This window comes from Somniosus microcephalus, chromosome 2 (assembly GCF_052327205.1).
Source record: "Somniosus microcephalus isolate GS21.2 chromosome 2, FLI_Smic_1.0, whole genome shotgun sequence".
NCBI lineage: Eukaryota > Metazoa > Chordata > Chondrichthyes > Squaliformes > Somniosidae > Somniosus > Somniosus microcephalus.
In genome coordinates, this window is record NC_140988.1 from 5,042,947 (window position 1) to 5,061,707 (window position 18,761).

Sequence of the window (18,761 nt, forward strand, 5' to 3'; positions counted from 1 at the left end):
AGTAATGGCCCAGAATTTGCTGGAGTGGGGCATCTCGCGACGTGCCCCATTAGACTTTTGGAGTGTAGTCACTATTGTAATGTGGGAAACGCGGCAGCCAATTTGCGCACAGCAAGCTCCCACAAACAGCAATGTGATAAATGACCAGATCATCTGTTTGTGATGTTAATTGAGGGATAAATATTGGCCAGGACACCAGGGAGAACTCTCCTGCTCTTGTTCGAAATAGTGCCGCGGGATCTTTTACATCCATCTTGGTTTAACGTCTCATCCGAAAGATGGTACCTCCGACAGTGCAGCTCTCCCTCAGCACTGCACTGGGAGTGTCAGCCTAGATTTTTGTGCTCAGGTCCCTGGAGTGGGACTTGAACCCACGACCTGCTGACTCAGAGGCAAGGGTGCTACCCACTGAGCCACAGCTGACACTGTATCATTCAATGATTTTATAACGTCTCATTCAAGGCATCATTCGAGTTTTCATTTAATGCAACAGATTCGGCCTAAGATGTACACCAGATAGTTACTCAGAGTTGGACTGTGGCGCTCCACATAACTGTACAGATCTTCTCTCCTTCTTAACAACAAGTACGTTTTAGTTTAATGTTAATGAGCGTTCTGATGTTGGGCTTGGGCCCTGATAACATCACCGAAAAGGGGAATTCCAAAATTAGGAGCAAGCCCGATAAAACCTTAAAACATCTGCATTGGCTTTTACTGCCGTTCTACTGTGTCACTCGCAGTTACTTTCCTTAACGCAGGGAGATTTTCAACATCTGCACATTGCTGAGCAGCAAAGAAGAAGGGACTTTCAGTTGCCTGTGTTATGCACAGGTGGTTGCACGAAGTTCCACAGGAGGGGGAGGGAGAGAAAGCTTTGAAGATCTACTTGGCCGCTTTTGGCACCATACTTTGCTAAGCATTTTATTAATTTGAAGTATTTTACCTGTTCCAAAATTGTTTTGCTGAATAAACCTGAAGCTTTCTGATTATGGAACCTTCTGTTTTATTCCGGAAAAGCGTGCAATTAATAGCAGATGGCTTCACCCAATCTTTTGACAGGAATGCAAGGAGAAAAAATGAATATCAAAAAGTCTAAATGTTAACTAAAAATCATTTCCTCTCTTTCTTTTCTCCCCCCCCCTCACCCCCCTCCTTCCCCAGGACATGCTATGAAATGCTGTTTAATAAAGGGTAAGTGTTTTGAAGTGCGATTATTAGTGGGTATGGTCATGGAAGGAATATAATTAATATGGTTAACAAACTATCTTCTGTGTTGTCCCATTGAGTGGTAAACCAAGGATATCTAGGGTACAATTGTTAATGCACTGTTTATAGCAAAATCTTGCAGTCAATTATTATTGCTACACTAACAAAGTTTTACTCATAATTGACAATGCAGCCTTTACATTTTTTTTTAATATTGGGCCAGATTTTGCTGTGAGTGGAGAACGAGCATGCCTGCCGTTCGTTAGACCTGCGCTTGCCCGTAGACTTTCTATGGGGTTTTGCACAGCAAGTTGCTGTCAGCGGGACATCCAAACAGCACAGCACCCTCTACAGTGCATCTGGGACCTGTGAACAGGGCAAGCAACTGTGGCCCGGATTTGGTGTTGAGAATAACGGTGAGGCTATCGGCGCTCACCATTATTGTGGAGTAAATCGGATAGCAACTTCCGGAGTCCACGCATGCGCAGTTAAATGTGGAAATCCGGAAGTTGCGGTCCGAGTTACCCTGCTCCTCCACAGGCTACGCTATAATGGTACCTCACCGATAGACTCGGCATTAAAATCCATGTAAGGGTGTGAAGTTGCGGTACTTACCCACTAGATACCCACTAAACATGGCAGAAAAAATTAGGGCTGGTGCATTCAGCTATAAGTAAATTTTTAACAGCGTGATTAGTCATAATTACTGTCAAACGACCTCTCTGGCACTGAAAATTTAATTTTACAAGCGTGGAGTCTCATTCCTTCAAAATTTAATTAGTGTTGGAGTTTTTTTTAAACTAATAATTATCTCCTTAACCAATCAGATTGAAGAATCGTTAATGAGCAGCGCAGAGTCCAAACCAGGAAGTGTAAATAAGAATTCAATGATAAATCAGGTACAGAAAGCAAAATAAAGGGAAAGAAAGATAGGATTAAGAGAGAGAGATAAATAAGACAGGAAAAAAAGTAAAAAACAATGTTATTTAATTTAAAAAAAAATCTCCAACAATAATTAAAAGCGAATGGAATGAGACTCCACACTTTTAAAAGTTAATTTTCAGTGCCAGAGAGGTTGTTTGGCAGTAATTCAGACTTATCACACCGTTAAAAACGGAAGTTATACTGGAATAGACAAGCCCTAACTTTCTGCCGCGAGTTTAATCCGTCCCTCCAATGTCAGTACAGGAAATTCAAGCATTTGAATGGGAAGCCAGATGGCGAGATGCTGTTTTCGCGCAGCTTACGCAGGAGCGACGCATCTTGACAGCAACTCCTGGATTTCTGTGTTTAAATGCGTGCGTGCGTGCGCCGGAAGCTGCTGTCTGATTTGCGTATTCGCTGTTAGCCTCACTGTTGCTTTTGCAGCAAACTCCGGCCCATTGTCTTTTGACTCTCCTCCATACAAGCTGATCTGTAACCCTGTTGTTTCAGAGCCTATCGGTGTCCTTTATGTATGCAGTCTGCTATTGACATGACTAAATACTGGGAGGAGCTCGACACAGAAGTAGCCCAGACCCCTATGCCATCAGACTATCAGAATATGATTGTTAAGGTAAGCGCTGAATTCTACTCCCCATATATAGCAGCCAGTGTACCAGTGCTTGCAATGATCCCAAGAGGTGCTTAAAAGTGCAAACTTAAAGGCTGGGGTTGAACTGAAAATGCTGCAGTGAGAGTGCTAGTGAGGCCTTGGGCAGGATTTTCATTGGGCCGTGGAGGCGGGATTGGAGGCGTGTGGGGGGTTAAAATCCCGAAATCGGGGGGCACGAACCCATCCCGCCGCCATGCCAGTTTCAAAGGAGGCGGATACCCGGCCTGTGCTGGGACCCACCTCCCCGAGGAGGGAAGGGGAATAGTGTCAATTAACTGCCTGCTAACGGGTAGTTAACAGGCAGTTTTTAGCCTAATCCCTATTTTTATTCCTGAAATGTGGGATTCCCGACAGCTCCAAACAACGCCAAGTTAGCGAGGCGGACCATCGGGCTGAAGGGCTTGGAGGGGTTGAGATGTCCGGTGTTCAGGTGAGTGATGGGTGCATGAGTTCAGAGGTAAGTATGTTTGGTGTGTGTAAAGTGTTTAAAGAAGTTCTACTTACCTTTACTTACCTTTACAGCCTTCCTTCCTTCAGGTCTCGGGAGTCCCTCATCTCACCAGCACAGAAAGCAGAATGGCCGCGAATTGTCAAAAGTTGCAGCATTCAGCTTTCTGTTCCGGGGAGATCTCTAAATCAGCCTGAGAGGAAGGAATTAACTTATAGTACAGATTGTCAGTGTTTGACAGCTTCAAACAGCTGTCAAACGCTGATATTTCATCTGTCAAAAGCTCTTGACAGATGAAATGTCAATCTGTGACGTCACCTGTGGCCGGGTGGCCTTTAATTGGCCTGCTGAGCCCACTGGGCGGGCTCAACAAGGTCAATCAAGGGAAAATCGCGTGGGTTGGCTAGAACACGATGGAGGCGGGACAACAACCCCAAAAGGCAGTACTGAGGGAGCGTCACACTGTCGGAGGGGCAGTACTGAGGGAGGGCCGCACTGTCGGAGGGGCAGTACTGAGGGAGGGCCGCACTGTCGAAGGGGCAGTACTGAGGGAGCGTCACACTGTCGGAGGGGCAGTACTGAGGGAGCACTGCACTGCCGGAGGGGCAGTACTGAGGGAGCGTCACACTGTCGGAGGGGCAGTACTGAGGGAGCACCGCTCTGTCGGAGGGGCAGTACTGAGGGAGCGCAGCACTGTCGGAGGGGCAGTACTGAGGGAGCACCGCACTGTCGGAGGGGCAGTACTGAGGGAGTGCTGCACTGTCGGAGGGGCAGTACTGAGGGAGTGCTGCACTGTCGGAGGGGCAGTACTGAGGGAGCGCCGCACTGTCGGGGGGGCAGTACTGAGGGAGTGCTGCACTGTCGGAGGGGCAGTACTGAGGGAGCGCCGCACTGTCGGAGGAGCAGTACTGAGGGAGTGCTGTACTGGCGGAGGGGCAGTCCTGAGGGAGCGCCGCACTGTCGGGGGGGCAGTACTGAGGGAGTGCCACACTGTCGGAGGGGCAGTCCTGAGGGAGTGCCGCACTGTTGGCGGTGCCATCTTTCGGATGAGACGTTAAATCGAGGTCACGCCTGCTCTCTCAGGTGGACGTAAAAGTTCCCACAGCATAATTTCGAAGAAGAGCAGGGGAGTTATCCCCAGTGTCCTGGGGCCAATATTTATCCCTCAACCCACATGACTAAAAAACAGCTGATCTGGTCATTATCACATTGCGGTTTGTGGGAGCTTGCTGTGCGCAAATTGGCTGCTGCGTTTCCTACATTACACTACACTTCATAAAGTAATTCATAGGCTGTAAAGCGCCTTGGCACGTCCTGAGGACATGAAAGAAGCTATATAAATCAAGTCTTTTCTTTCTAGTGTGCATAGCACATCCCATCATCCGTCTCAGATTAATTCTATGTGGTTGTGTGATTGCTTCTGTAGATCATGTGTAATGACTGCCAGCTCCATAGCACCGCGCCGTTCCACGTGTTGGGTCTGAAGTGCAGCGGATGTGGGTCTTACAACACCGCCCAAGTTGGAGGACTGATGGCACCACCGGGGCAGCAATGATGCACAGCCTGCCATCCTGTAGAATTCTCAATTAAACCTCTTGAAACTGGACTGCAAATCTCTGGTTGACTAACTTCCTTTTGACAATTTTACAACTGGCAAGCTGAAAAAACATCCATACCTTTGTCATTTTAAATTGCCGTTCACATAACGTAATAGCTTTGTGGGTCAGTAATCCTCTTTAAAAACTCTTGGATTTATGTGTTTGGTATTTTTCCCCATTTACCGTGTGCACGCCTGGTAACCTTCAAACACTTTTCCAGCTTGTGTCGGGGTGGGGAAACTGGCCATTGTCTTTGATCGAGAATTACTGATCTTTCAGTTCAACCTAGTGCGCTGTGAGGTGCTAGCTTACTTTCAGAAGTTGGTGCACATCTGCATGTCCTATCATCATGGTTTATATGAAAATCTGTGTGCTATCTTGTAACTCAAAATCTCAAATGGAATTCCTCTTGGCTTCAGTGTTTTTTTTCCAAGAGGCCCGCGGGTTGGGAAGATTCTGTGCTTAAACCCTGGCTTCTGCCGACAATAGCTATAACATCAGACTTGCTGAGAGCCAGTGTAATAATACTCACCTTTGTGTCCATGGTTCTGAGCGAGTTCAGTGTGTTTAAAACCGTCTTCGGGTTTTATTTGGTCCTATAAGTAATTCACTCCTCAGACATTGGGTTTGTTGCTAATTAAAAAGAAGGCATTGTGAGGATTGTATGTTTGTACAAGATATAATTCCCCTGGCCAAAATGCCCCATCGCTTATTGGAATACAAATCATACATTCTTAAAATGTCATTCAAGCACTATAAAAGTATAAAAATAATGCTAGATTGTGGAAAACTGGATTTAGTTTACACTGACATTTCCTTGTCCATGTTCTCTCATGACATTTTAACTGCTTTGAATGGTTTCTACAATCTTCTACATAATTTTTCCAGGAACATTTTTATGACTTTTACCATTTCGTTACGTAGTCCCTTATTTTTCAGTGTCTTTTTCATCCTTTAATTCTAAAAGGGTCAATGTCTAATCGGACACTCCTAGTGGGCAATGACGCTTGCATTGGACGCAACCTGTGAAAATCACAGGTTACCTGCCCGCGATGTGACCCCCACTTAGTATGAGTCAGCCGTGGCTCAGTGGGCAGCACTCTCGCCTCCGAGTCAGAAGGTCGTGGGTTCAAGTCCCACTCCAGAGACTTGAGCACAAAAATCCAGGCTGACGCTCCAGTGCAGTACTGAGGGAGTGCTGCACTGTCGGAGGGGCCGTCTTTCGGATGAGACGTTAAACCGAGGCCCCGACTGCTCTCTCGGGTGGAAGTAAAAGATCCCACGGCCACTATTTCAAAGAAGAGCAGGGGGGAGTTCTCCCCGGTGCCCTGGTCAACATTTCTCCCTCAACCAACACCTAAAGCAGATGATTTGGTCATTATCACATTTGTGGGAGCTTGCTGTGCGCGAATTGGCTGCCGTGCTTCCTACATTACAACAGTGACCACACTTCAAAAGTAATTCATTGGCTGTAAAGTGCTTTGGAACGTCCTGCGGCTGTGAAAGGCGCTATAGAAATGCAAGTCTTTATTTCTGTAATATGTCTGTGGATACCTAGTTACCACACATGGCAAATGTTTATACCCTGGAAATATAATGGGCATGCATACGCTCAATTTGGGTCTAAAAATGTGTGCAATGGTTGGATACTCCAATCCCTATTTAGTCACTCATGGTAAGAGTCTTATGAATCCAGGAACCAATGCACAAGGTACAACTGTGGCTTAACCAACTCCTAACACGGCTTGATCAGAATCTCTTCGGATTGTATTTAATGCAATTGTACATAAAACCCAAAGTACCATTGGCTTTTTCTGACTCTACTTGTAACTGTGCTTATAGTGATCCCTTACAGTGTTTGTACTTCTACTCCAGTGAAAATTATACCATTTGGTTTTATTGAGCTTTTTTTCAGTATTTAGTTTTAATACTTGGGTTTTGTTTTTTGCTATTATACTGAGGGTTTGGTTCTGACCCGTTAGAAGAACAACGCTTCAAGGCCAGAATCACCAGGAGTTGACACTCGTCAGGGGGGAGGGAGTGCCGCTGGAGCGAGCAGGGAGGTTGAGCGCACTCAATCTATTGTCACAGGGCCTAACAGCAGGAGCAGAGGCTTCAGACTCCGAGTGAATCAGGGGCTGGAGAGTGGGCCTGAAGCGGAGGCTAAAGAGTGACGTTGTTGGTCATTGAGGTCATGTGAGTGCAAAGTCCTGAAAGGTCAGCAATGCACAGCGGCCCAGAAACTATCAACGGGAAGGCCCAGGAGCAGAATTCAAACTCTAGGCATGGAGCAAAACTCAAGTCTTAGGCCTCTGCAAACAAAACCTAGTTGGACAGCTTTCAAGCAAGGCATGTGCGATTCTATGGGTAAGTTTTAATAAAAAAGTGTTTTTGAATTAAGTTTTTATATATTATGTTATAGTCTACTAGCTTCAGTAATAAACACTTAAAAAGTATCAGAAAATAGTTCGAGCAATCTGATTGGGATGTTTGATAGAAGTGAAATTTTGTTGATTGAGTGAATGTGGTAGTTTGTGAGTTTCTAGTCTGTAATTGGTAGCTTTCCTATTTATCTTTGAGTAAATCCGCATGGTTAACTGAACAGCTTATATTAGCCAAACAGAAAGCCGTGATGGATCTTTTTTTGTGCAGCAAGTATATTTGTCAGCCGTGGCTCAGTGGGCAGCACACTCGCCTCTGGGTCAGAAGGTTGTGGGTTCAAGTCCCACTCCAGGGACTTGAGCACAAAATCCAGGCCGACACTCCCGGTACAGTACTGAGGGAACACTGCACTGTCGGAGGGGCAGTGCTGAGGGAGCGCAGCACTGTCGGAGGGATGGTACTGAGGGAGCGCCGCACTGTCGGAGGGATGGCACTGAGGGAGCGCCACAAAGTCGGAGGGGCAGTACTGAGCGAGCGCCGCACTATCGGAGGATCAGTACTGAGGGAACACTGCACTGTGAGAGGGGCAGTACTGAGGGAGCGCCGCACTGTCGGAGGGGCAGTGCTGAGGGAGTGCCGCACTGTCTGAGGGGCAGTACTGACGGAGCACCGCACTGTCTGAGGGGCAGTACTGAGGGAGCGCCGCACTGTCAGAGGGGCAGTGCTGAGGGAGCGCCGCGCTGTCGGAGGATCAGTACTGAGGGAACACTGCACTGTCAGAGGGGCAGTGCTGAGGGAGCGCCGCACTGTCGGAGGATCAGTACTGAGGGAACACTGCACTGTCAGAGGGGCAGTACTGACGGAGCGCCGCACTGTCGGAGGGGCAGTACTGAGGGAGCGCCGCACTGTTGGTGGGGCAGTATTGAGGGAGCGCCGCACTGTCGGAGGGGCAGTACTGAGGGAGCGCAGTACTGAGGGAGCGCCGCACTGTCGGAGGGGCAGTACTGAGGGAGCGCTACACTGTCAGAGGGGCAGTACTGAGGGAGTGCCGCACTGTCAGAGGTGCCGTCTTTCGGGTGAGATGTTAAACCGAGGCCCTGTCTGCTCTCTCAGGCGGATGCCAAAGATACCACGGCACTATTTCGAAGAAGAGCAGGAGAGTTCTCCCCAGTGTCCTGGGCCAATATTTATCCCTCAGTCAACATCACTAAAACAGATTATCTGGTCATTATCACATTGCTGTTTGTGGAAGCTCGCTGTGTGCAAATTGGCTGCCGCGTTCCCTACAACAGTGACTACACTTCAAAAAGTACTTCATTAGCTGTAAAGCACTTTGGGACGTCCTAAGGACGTGACAGGCGCTGTAGAAATGCAAGTCCTTTCTTTCTAGTGTGCATAGCACATTCCGTCATCCTTTTTATTTGATCTGTGGTAGATTGTATTCATATTTACACTGAAAGCACTCCTTTACACTTCTTTAGAAAGAACATTTGCTCATGCATTAATTATATATTCTAATGAAAAAGCTGCTGGTTTCTAAGATACATATGCACTTAGTTTATAGATTTCTGGCAACTTTGCATCTGATGTTTTATATTTTGATAGTTTATATGCAAATTTGGAAGATCAGAGTTGTAATTGGAAAAGATCAGAGCATTTACCTCATTAATACATTTGGTTGGACATGTGTGGAATTTGAATTTTGCAACTGCATTATAATTAAATATCTAAACAAATATTAATTTTTTGCATGGTGAAGCTCTCAATACTTGGCAAATCTTGTATCACCACATTATCACTGCGCATATTAAAATGAGTTTCTGTTTGTTTTAAGTCAAAAATGGCCTAATAGTATCTTGGACGAAAGATCTTCAACCTGAAACGTTGACTCCGTTTCTCTCTCCACGGATGCTGCCTGGCCTGCTGAGTTTTTCCAGCATTTTCTGTAGTTATTATGGCCTAATAGTATCTTGGAATTATTGCACATGTACTCATAATGTTAGAGAATTTTAGTTGGAACAATGTGAAATGCGGATAGAACACGCTAATTATCATGGGCGTTTCATAAACTAATTCAATGTTTTGGGTCCTATAGTTTACACAAATCCGAATGGATTTTAAAACCTGACCCAGCTCATCCACATGATTCATCTATTGCTGTTAAAGCCTCTCCTCACCTCCTCCCTTCATTTTTACAGTGCTGAAGATGACAAAGCAAAACTCTTAACCAAAAAAGCCTGATCTTTGCTTGCCATCTGGCAGCCACCCTTCAATTATTCTTTGCGCAGTTGATGGGGGCACTGAGGAATGGTTGCACAGTGCTGCTTAATGTTCTGAACAATTTGTTTAACACTATCAATGTCTCACTTCAGTGGATAAGCATTGTCCTCTTTTTCCCCTCACACGGGCTTGTACAAAGGCTGAAAGGAGTCTGGTGTGACCATGGTATGTGTTGGTCTTCCACTGACATATTCAGCCACTCGATGGTGCGAATACCCTGTAAAGCAGTTCGAGGATGTTACACAAGTGTACCACCTTGCCATACAAGCAGGTCAACTTGACTCCCAAGTTGACATGCCTGTCAACAAAAGATTGGAGTTACGGCGGATTCATTACTTTGATACCTGAGCCAGACTGCTCCACAAGCACTCCAAGGCACTGTTGATAACTGACCAGCTGGCCCAGCTCGTTGCTGGGACCTGTCATTGGGAGGAGGATGAGTGCAACAGCACTTTTTTTTTAATTCGTTTATGGGATGTGGGCGTCACTGGCAAGGCCAGCATTTATTGCCCATCCCTAATTGCCCTTGAGAAGGTGGTGGTGAGCCGCCGCCTTGAACCGCTGCAGTCCGTGTGGTGAAGGTACTCCCACAATGCTGTTACGGAGGCAGTTCCAGGATTTTGACCCAGCAACGATGAAGGATCGGCGATATACTTCTATGTCAGAATGTGTGACTTGGAGGGGAACTTGGAAGTGGTGGTGTTCCCATGAGTCTGCTGCCCTCGTCCTTCTAGGTGGAAGAAGTCGCAGGTTTGGGAGGTGCTGCCAAAGAAGCCTTGGCGAGTTGCTGCGTGCATCTTATAGATGGTACACACTGCAGCCACGTTACACCGTGGAGGGAGTGAATGCTTAAGGTGGTAGAGGGGGTGCCAATCAAGCGGGCTGCTTTGTCCTGGCTGGTGTCAAGCTTCTTGAGTGTTGTTGGAGCTGCACTCATCCAGGCAAGTGGAGAGTATTCCATCACACTCCTTACTTGTGCCTTGTAGATGGTGGAGATGAACATCGTCCAGGTCTTGTTGCATGCGGGCATGGACTGCTTCATTATCTGAGGAGTTGTGAATGGCGCTGAACACTGCAGTCATCAGCGAACATCCCCATTTCTGACCTTATGATGGAGGGAAGGTCATTGCTGAAGCAGCTGAAGATGGTTGGGCCTAGGACACTGCCCTGAGGAACTTCTGCAGCTGTGATGATTGACCTTCAATCACCACAACCATCTTCCTTTGTGCTAGGTATGACTCCAGCCAGTGGAGAGTTTCCCCCCCCCCCGATTCCCATTGACTTCAGTTTTACTAGGGCTCCTTGATGCCACACTCGGTCAAATGCTGCCTTGATGTCGAGGGCGGTCACTCTCACCTCAACTCTGGAATTCAGCTCCTTTGTCCATGTTTGGACCAAGGCTGTAATGAGGTCGGGAGCCGAGTGGTCTTGGCAGAACCAAACTGGACATCAGTGAGCAGGTTATTGGTGAGTAAGTGCTGCTTGATAGCACTGTCGATGACAGCTTCCATCACTTTGCTGATGATTGAGAGTAGACTGATGGGGCAGTAATTGGCCGGGTTGGATTTGTCCTGCTTTTTGTAGACAGGACATACCTGGGCAGTTTTCCACATTGTCGGATAGATGCCAGTGTTGTAGCTGTACTGGAACAGCTTGGCTAGAGGCGCGGCTAGTTCTGGAGCACAAGTCTTCAGCACGACAGCCGGGATGTTGTCGGGGCCCATAGCCTTTGCTGTATCCAGTGCGCTCAGCCGTTTCTTGATATCACGTGGAGTGAATCGAATTGGCTGAAGACTGGCTTCTGTGATGGTGGGGACCTCAGGAGGAGGCCGATATGGATCATCCGCTTGGCACTTCTGGCTGAAGATGGTGGCAAACGCTTCAGCCTTGTCTTTTGCACTCACGTGCTGGGCTCCACCATCATTGAGGATGGGGATATTCATGGAGCCTCCTCCTCCCATTAGTTATTTCATGGTCCATCACTGGATGTGGCAGGACTGCAGAGCTTTGATCTGATTCGTTGATTGTGGGACCGCTTAGCCCTGTCTATAGCATGTTGCTTCCGCTTATTAGCATGCATGTAGTCCTGTGTTGCAGCTTCCCCATGTTGGCACCTCATTTTTAGGTACGCCTGGTGCTACTCCTGGCATGCTCTTCTACACTCCTTATTGAACCAGGGTTGGTCCCCTGGCTTGATGGTAATGGTAGAGTGAGGGATGTGCTGGGCCATGAGGTTACAGATTGTGGTGGAATACATGGATGCCCAGTTTTGAGCTGCTAGATCTGTTCTGAATTTATCCCATTTAGCACGGTGGTAGTACCACACAACATGATGGACGGTGTCCTTAGTGTGAAGACAGGACTTCGTCTCCACAATGACTGTGCTGTGGTCACTGCTACCAATGCTGTCATGGACACATGCATCTGCGACAGGTAGATTGGTGAGGACGAGGTCAAGTAGGTTTTTCCCTTGTGTTGGTTCTCTCACCACATCTCACAGGCCCAGACTGGCAGTTATGTCCTTCAGGACTCAGTCAGCAGTGGTGCTACTGAGCCACTCTTGGTGATGGATATTGAAGTCCCCCGCCCAGAATACATTCTGTGCCCTTGCTACTCTCGGTGCTTCTTCCAAGTGGTGTTCACCATGGAGGAGTACTGATTCAACAGCTGAGGGAGGGAGGTAGGTGGTAATCAGCAGGAGGTTTCCTTGCCCATGCTTGACCTGAAGCCATGAGACTTCATGGGGTCTGGAGTCAATGTTGAGGACTCCCAGGGCCACTCCCTCCCGACTGTATACCACTGTGCTGCCACCCCTGGTGGGCCTGTCCTGGCGGTGGGACAGGACTTACCCCGGGATGGTGATGGAGGAGTTCGGGACATTGGCTGAAAGGTATGATTCTGTGAGTATGACTATGTCGGGCTGTTGCTGGTCTAGTCTGTGGGACAGCTCTCCCAATTTTGGCACAAGTCCCCAGATATTGGTGAGGAGGACTTTGCAGGGTTGACTGGGCTGGGTGTGCCGTTGCCGTGTCCGTAGCCGGTGCCGCGGTTGATACGGTACAGCCGGCTTCATTCTTATTGTGTTTCGTAGCAGTTTGTTACAACCGAGTGGCTCGCTGGGCTATTTCAGAGGGCAGTTAAGAGTCAACCACATTGCTGTGGTCTGGAGTCACGTATAAGCCAGACCAGGTAAGGACGGCAGATTTCCTTTCGTGAACCAGATGGGTTTCATTCCAGATTTATTAAATTAACTGCATTTAAATTCCCCAGCTGCCATGGTGGGATTTGAACTCACTGGATCATTAGTCCAGGATTACTAGCCCAGTGACATTACCACTACGCTACCGTTCCCTATACTTGAGAACATTTATTGGGATCATCCTCCTCCTCTTTGTAGACTTGTCTTCCTGCTCATCACTTGGACAGCTTTACAAGCTAATGCCCTAATGGGTAGGTTGGTCTTAATTGGACGTGATTGGGAAGCTTATCAGTGTGCTGTGCCAGTATGCTGGGGTGTTTTAGCTGGTTGATCTTTGGGTAGGGCTTGCCAACTCTGGTTGGACATATTCCTGGAGGTGTCATCACATGACCGCCCGCCATTGGTTGCCCGATACGTCCATCCTCGCAGTGCCCCGCCTTCCCACACCGGGCGGAAAGCCAACAAACACTTCCTTACCCGATTGGATGGTTCTTGACTCTCAGTCAAACATCCTTTTTTTCCCAGGTCCGATATTTTTATAACTAATAGAAGTTTTCAAAGAAAGTTTTAAAAAACACTTTTTTTAACGCCCTTCGTCAGCCGTGGCTCAGTGGGTCGCACTCTCTCTCTCTCTCACCTCTGAGTCAGAAGGTTGTGGGTTCAAGTCCCACCCCAGAGACCTGAGCACAAAAACTCCAGTGCAGTGCTGAGGGAGTGCTGCACTGTCGGAGGTGCCGTCTTTCGGATGAGGCGTTAAACTGAGACCCCCTCTGCTCTCTCAGGTGGATGTAAAAGATCCTGTGGCACTATTTCGAGGAAGAGCAAGGGAGTTCTCCCCGGTGTCCTGGGGCCAATATTTATCCCTCAACCAACATCACTAATGAAACAGATGATCTGGTCATTATCACATTGCTGTTTGTGGGAGCTTGCTGTGCGCAGATTGGCTGCCGCGTTTCCCACATTACAGCAGTGACTACACTCCAAAAAAGTACTTCATTGGCTGTAAAGCACTTTGGGACGTCCTGAGGTCGTGAAAGACGCTATTTAAAAGCAAGTTTTTCTTTGATTTTTTCTCCCGGGGTTTGCTCACTGCAGTGTCCTGGAGATTAATCTTTAATTCCTGGAGACTCCAGGGCAATCCTGCCTTTGGTGGGATCTTTACACCTTGGCTGTTTCCAACCTTTGCCTAAATTTTCATTAGTTCCCTACCAGGCAGGCAGAAGCTGTACTTGTGTAGATTTGTCAGTAGTTTGGTCTGAGGTCTCTTATGCACGGCGATGGGTTGCTACATGTATCAGATACCTGCCTGGCCCCCAACAAACAACAGTATAGGCTCTTGTTTAGTAAAACTTAATGAAGCGCAACGTAAGCTCGAGGTACAACACCTCAGCTTTTGATTCGGCACTTTACAGCCTTCCGTCTTCAACAATTTCAGACCATAACCTCTGTCCCCATTTTATCAGACGGCAGCTGTTGATGATTCTACTATTTCCATCTACACTTCCTCTAGACCCATCTTCTGTTTCTTTACTTGTCCCATTACCATCTCCTTTTGCCTCGCACCTTTTGTCATTTAATCTCTCCTGCCTTCCACCCAATCACAGACCTTCCCTTTTGTTCTTTCCTCCCCCTCACCCCCTTTCCCTGCCCCTACACTTGCTTAAAACCTGTTACATCTCTAACTTTTTCCAGTTCTGATGAAAGGTCATCGACCTGAAACGTTAACTCTGTTTACATAGGATTACACCGGATATATGGCACAGAAACAGGCCATTCGGCCCAACCAGTCCGTGCCGGCGTTTATGCTCCACTCGAGCCTCCTCCCGTCTTTACTCATCTAAATCTATCAGTGTAACCCTCTATTCCCTTCTCCCTCATCTGCTTGTCCAGCCTCCCTTTAAATGCATCGATACTATTCGCTTCAACCACTCCCTGTGGTAGCGAGTTCCACATTCTCACCACTCTCTGGGTAAAGAAGTTTCTTCTGAATTCCCTATTGGATTTCTTGGGGACTATCTTATATTGATGGCCTCTAGTTATGCTCTTCCCCACAAGTGGAAACATTCTCTCTCTATCCACTCTATCAAAACCTTTCATAATTTTAAAGACCTCTATTAGGTCACCCCTCAGCCTTCTCTTTACAGGAGAAAAGAGACCCAGCCTGTTCATCCTTTCCTGATATGTATACCCTCGCATTTCTGGTATCATCCTTGTAAATCTTCTCTGCACCCTCTCCAGTGCCTCTATATCCTTTTTATAATATGGTGACCAGAACTGTACGCAGTGCTCCAAGTGTGGTCTAACCAAGGTTCGATACAGGTTTAGCATAACTTCCCTACTTTTCAATTCTATCCCTCTGGAAATAAACCCTAGTGCTTGGTTTGCTTTTTTTATGGCCTTGCTAACCTGTGTCACAACTTTTAGTGATTTGTGTATTTGTACTCCGAGATCCCTTTGTTCCTCTACCCCACCCAGACTCGCACCCTCAAAGTGATAATTACATAGAAACATAGAAGATAGGAGCAGGAGTCGGCCATTCGGCCCCTCGAGCCTGCTCCGCCATTTAATGAGATCATGGCTGATCATCCAAATTCAGTACCCTGTCCCTGCTTTCTCCCCATATCCCTTGATCCCTTTAGCCTTAAGAAATATATCTAACTCCTTCTTGAATATATTTAATGAATTGGCCTCAACTGCCTTGTGTGGTAGAGAATTCCACAGGTTCACCACTCTCTGGGTGAAGAAATTCCTCCTCATCTCAGTCCTAAATGGCTTACCCCTTACCCTTAGACTGATTGATCTCCCTATTCTTCCTACCAAAATATAATACTTCACATTTTTCTGTGTTGAACCTCATTTGCCAATTACACGCCCATTCTGCAAGTTTATTAATGTCCTCCTGTAATTTGTTGCAGTCCTCCTCAGGATTGACTATCCCCCCAATTTGGTGTCGTCCGTTTCTCTCTCCACAGACGCTGCCTGACCTGCTGAGCGTTTCCAGCATTCTCTGTTTTGATTTTAGTATAGGCTACAATTCCTTTAATCAAATTAAATACCAGCAGTTTATGCTACTTGCTCTCCTGTTAAATGTGTGCTGCGATGTATCTGACAGGTTCTGTACTGCCACTGACAGGTGCACAACTCATCTCTTAAATCTCTACAGGGTGATGGCAGGGCAGCTAATTGGTTTTAGTGCCACAGCTTTTAGAAAAATTACAAGACTGAGTCAGTTGCAATTATAACAATATTAATGCAAACATTAGGGCAATAAAATTGAAGGTGATGTATTATTAATTTAAACAGAGTTGCAAGTTGAGTGTACTGCATTACTAATGTTCATATCCATTTCATAAGGTTACAAGATGAGATGGGCCACTTGGCCAATCTTAGTTCATTTATCCTAAATGACCTTAAAGTCCTCCCCCTCTCCCCCGCATCCAATTAGTCTTTAAAAGCATCCTACAGTTTTCGCCTCCACTCCAAGTTTCTCTCCAAGTCACACACCATCCTGACTTGGAAATATATCACTGTGAGTCAAAATCCTGGAACTCCCTCCTTAACAGCACTGTGGGAATACTTTCACCGCACGGTCTGCAGCGGTTCAAGAAGGCGGCTCACTACCACCTTCTCGAGGGCAATTAGGGATGGGCAATAAATGCTGGCCTTGCCAGCGACGCCCACATCCCATAAACAAATTTTAAAAAAACGACTCTATCCAGGAGTCCATCCCATGTCTTGGTCACTCTCCGTGTGACAAAATTTCCTGCTACCAGTCCTACATTTGCCTATCGCTAGTTTGAACCCGTGTACTCTTGTCCTGTTGTCATTGTTTAGTTTTAAGTAGTGTCCCAAATTTGTTCTTTTGTATACTGTTTACTGTCTCAGATATTTCGATGAGGTCGTCTCGCAGTCGCCTCCTTTCAAGGATGAAAAGCCAACGTTTCTCCAGCCTTCCCTCACAACTCGGTGTTCTGAGGTCAGACATAGAGTAAAGCTCGACTCTGCCCCAACAACGTACCTCAACCCCAATCTTAGAAGAGCCACTCTCACTTCAAGTGTGAATTTTTTTCCATTTCCCACAACTGCGACCTTATGGTCTCTGAACAAGATTGACATTTTTTGCCAAATTAAAGACAGTTTTTGTGTTATAGATGTGTACCCATTAGGATTTGGCTTGAGACTGCCGAGACTCATTGATCCTACAGCTGGGTCACCATGTCACTGTCTACCTAAAGACTGGTTTAACCTTTGTTCCCACAGTTGCTGGTAACTGTGCCAATTAACAGTCTGGTCCTTTCATATTTTGTCATCATTCCTTGGTGTCATATTTGACCCTGAAATGAGCTTCTGACCACATATCCATTCCATCACTAAGACCGCCTATTTCCACCTCCATATCATCGCCCGTCTCTGCCCTTGCCTCAGCTCATCCGCTGCTGAAACCCTCATCCATGCCTTTGTTACCTCTAGACTTGACTATTCCAACACACTCCTGGCCGGCCTCCCACATTCCACCCTACGTAAACTTGAGCTCATCCAAAACTCGGCTGCCCTGTGTCCTAACTCACACCCAGTCCCGTTCACCCATCACCCCCGTGCTCACTGCCCCGTGTCCTAACTCACACCCAGTCCCGTTCACCCATCACCCCCTGTGCTCACTGCCCCGTGTCCTAACTCACGCCCAGTCCCGTTCACCCATCGCCCCCTGTGCTCACTGCCCCGTGCCCTAACTCACACCCAGTCCCGTTCACCCATCACCCCCTGTGCTCACTGCCCCGTGTCCTAACTCACACCCAGTCCCGTTCACCCATCGCCCCCTGTGCTCACTGCCCCGTGCCCTAACTCACGCCCAGTCCCGTTCACCCATCGCCCCCTGTGCTCACTGCCCCGTGCCCTAACTCACACCCAGTCCCGTTCACCCATCACCCCCTGTGCTCACTGCCCCGTGTCCTAACTCACACCCAGTCCCGTTCACCCATCACCCCCTGTGCTCACTGCCCCGTGTCCTAACTCACACCCAGTCCCGTTCACCCATCACCCCCTGTGCTCACTGCCCCGTGTCCTAACTCACACCCAGTCCCGTTCACCCATCACCCCCTGTGCTCACTGCCCCGTGTCCTAACTCACACTAAGTCCCGTTCACCCATCACCCCCTGTGCTCACTGCCCCGTGTCCTAACTCACACCCAGTCCCGTTCACCCATCACCCTCTGTGCTCACTGCTCCGTGTCCTAACTCACACCCAGTCCCGTTCACCCATCACCCCCTGTGCTCACTGCCCCGTGTCCTAACTCACACCCAGTCCCGTTCACCCATCACCCCCTGTGCTCACTGCCCCGTGTCCTAGCTCACACCCAGTCCCGTTCACCCATCACCCTCTGTGCTCACTGCCCCGTGTCCTAACTCACACCCAGTCCCGTTCACCCATCACCCCCTGTGCTCACTGCCTCGTGTCCTAACTCACACCCAGTCCCGTTCACCCATCACCCCCTGTGCTCACTGCCCCGTGTCCTAACTCACACCCAGCCCCATTCACTCATCACCCCCTGTGCTCACTGCCCCGTGTCCTAACTCACACCAAGTCCCGTTCACTCATCACCCCTGTGCTCGCTGACCTACATTGGCTCCCGGTTAAGCAACGCCTCGATTTTAAAATTCTCATCCTTGTTTTCAAATCCCTCCGTGGACTCGCCCCTCCCTATCTCTGTCATCTCCTCCAGCCCCACAACCCCACCAAGATATCTGCACTCCACTAATTCTGCCCTCTTGAGCATCCCTGATTTTAATTACTCACCATTGGTGGCCGTGTCTTCAGCTGCCAGGGCCCTAAGCTCTGGAATTCCCTCCCTATGTAGTTGAGCAAGAACAGGGGGCAATGGGTGAATGGGACTCGGTGCGAGTTAAGATGCGGGGCAGCAGATTTTTGGATGAGTTCAGGTTTATGGAGGGTGGAAGATGGGATTCTCGCATCATTTCCAGAACATCATGAAAGTAATATCAGTCAATCACCTCAACTTCAGAATCCACTGCAAAGTTCACAAATTGCCATTAAGTG

General features: G+C 47.8%; 1 protein-coding gene across 2 annotated transcripts in view; it reads left to right on the plus strand.

Moving 5' to 3' along the window:
• Positions 1-6,749, plus strand: part of rchy1 (ring finger and CHY zinc finger domain containing 1) — a 45,426-nt gene extending 38,677 nt beyond the window's left edge. The window contains exons 7-10 of one of the 2 annotated variants that reach the window (XR_015080699.1): positions 494-585; positions 1,162-1,191; positions 2,641-2,761; positions 4,675-4,861. Coding sequence is in view for 1 of the 2 variants with exons in the window: in XM_086006012.1 (XP_085862138.1) it covers positions 1,162-1,191; positions 2,641-2,761; positions 4,675-4,803 (280 nt within the window). In the remaining variant the exon portion in view is untranslated. Of the gene's footprint in view, positions 1-493; positions 586-1,161; positions 1,192-2,640; positions 2,762-4,674 lie in introns of both variants that reach the window. The other variant, XM_086006012.1, reaches the window with a different exon arrangement.
• Positions 6,750-18,761: the final 12,012 nt, after the last annotated feature.